Raw genomic sequence first — 1,654 nt, forward strand, 5'->3', positions numbered from 1 at the left:
CCATTCTATTCTTAAGCACTCCATAGTGGACAAATGAGTTCCACAAGGACATTCTCTCATCCTAGCATTTGGGGTCGCGACAAAACATTTTCAAATAATTTTATTTTTAAAGACCATTTACCCAAATGCATACGATATAAGACTTAAGATATACTCTCCTTACACTTGACATGTGACACATAAAATGCCATGCATGAGATAATTAAGCATAACATATTCAAATCATGGCATGATAACATAGGACACGTGAAATATCAAAACAACTTCATGAACATAGAAGAGCATGACTTAACTGAAACATCAAAGGCATATTAACATGGAGAAATCTCACTTTAACATGTTCCAAACTTGAATCATAATAGATAAAGTCATGGTAAGGGTGAATTAAAGCATATAACCATGACAACATCACATGAATCCGAAACACTTAACCTTGCAATAACCAAATCTTCATGACACATGAAATATCAACATAACCTTAAGCAAAACCAAAACATGTGCATGTGAATCATGACATTTTCAACATGGATCCGAAACATATAACCTTTATAATGATCTTATCCAAAATCATAATAGAGTATTCAACCAAGTAAAGCATAGAATAACAATCAAAAGTACAATAACAAAGAAAAGATTTATGCAAATATATACACATGTTAACCAAACTAAGTTGAGTGTTTACTTAAGGATTCAAGAATTAGTCCTAAGTTCTTGAATGCCAGTGTTGGTTTTGGTGGATCTTGCTTCCAGAAGGACATCTTGAACTTGGTTTATATCTGTGAGTGCAATGGGCTTCCTGAGGTTGCAAATTACTGGAAACAAGTCATTAAGGTGAATGACTACCAGAAGACCCGGTTTGTGAACCGGGTTGTTTCCTCAATGTTCAACACAGTCTCGGGAAAGAAGATTGCAATTCTTGGGTTTGCTTTTAAGAAGGACACTAGTGATACCAGGGAGACCCCAGCCATTGATGTCTGCAAAGGTTTGTTGGGGGACAAAGCCCGGTTGAGCATATACGATCCACAAGTGTCTGAGGATCAGATCCAGAGGGATCTTTCAATGAAGAAGTTCGATTGGGACCATCCAGTTCATCTTCAGCCAGCAAGCCCTATGTCTATCACTCAAGTTAGTGTCGTTTGGGATGCTTACGAGGCAACAAAGGATGCTCATGGTATTTGCATTCTGACTGAGTGGGATGAGTTTAAGAAGCTTGATTACCAGAGGATCTATAACAATATGCAGAAGCCTGCATTTGTGTTTGATGGCCGGAACATTGCAGATGTGGAGAAGTTGAGGGAAATTGGGTTTATCGTTTACTCTATTGGAAAGCCACTAGATTCATGGCTCAAAGATTTGCCAGCAATCGCATAAATACTGAGAAGCATAATCGTATAGGCTTTTGGCAGGGTGGAGGGGAAAATTTGATATTTGAGAAAGGATGTCCTATGATATGTTTAATTTTTTCTTTGGTTATTTCTTTCTGAAAAAAAAAAAGTTGAGTGTTTACTTATAAAAATTCATAAAAAAAAAAACACTAGTAAGCTATAAATGGAAGTATAACTTGTTAGAACAAGGGTTTTGAACCCTAATCTGTGTGCATGAGTGTGTGAGGTTTCTAGGGTTCGTCACTTGTTGTTGGAAATACCTCAACCTT

The 1,654-nt window shown here is 36.9% G+C and overlaps 1 protein-coding gene across 1 annotated transcript; it reads left to right on the forward strand.

Annotated features, from left to right (window-relative positions):
- The first annotated feature begins 706 nt into the window (after positions 1 to 706).
- Positions 707 to 1,401, forward strand: LOC109008714 (UDP-glucose 6-dehydrogenase 1). The gene has a single exon (XM_018988916.2). It carries the CDS (start codon positions 880 to 882, stop codon positions 1,369 to 1,371), a length of 492 nt encoding a protein of 163 aa, XP_018844461.1. The 5' UTR covers positions 707 to 879; the 3' UTR covers positions 1,372 to 1,401.
- The last annotated feature ends 253 nt before the right edge of the window (positions 1,402 to 1,654 follow it).

The sequence above is a fragment of the Juglans regia genome, chromosome 7, assembly GCF_001411555.2.
Source record: "Juglans regia cultivar Chandler chromosome 7, Walnut 2.0, whole genome shotgun sequence".
NCBI lineage: Eukaryota > Viridiplantae > Streptophyta > Magnoliopsida > Fagales > Juglandaceae > Juglans > Juglans regia.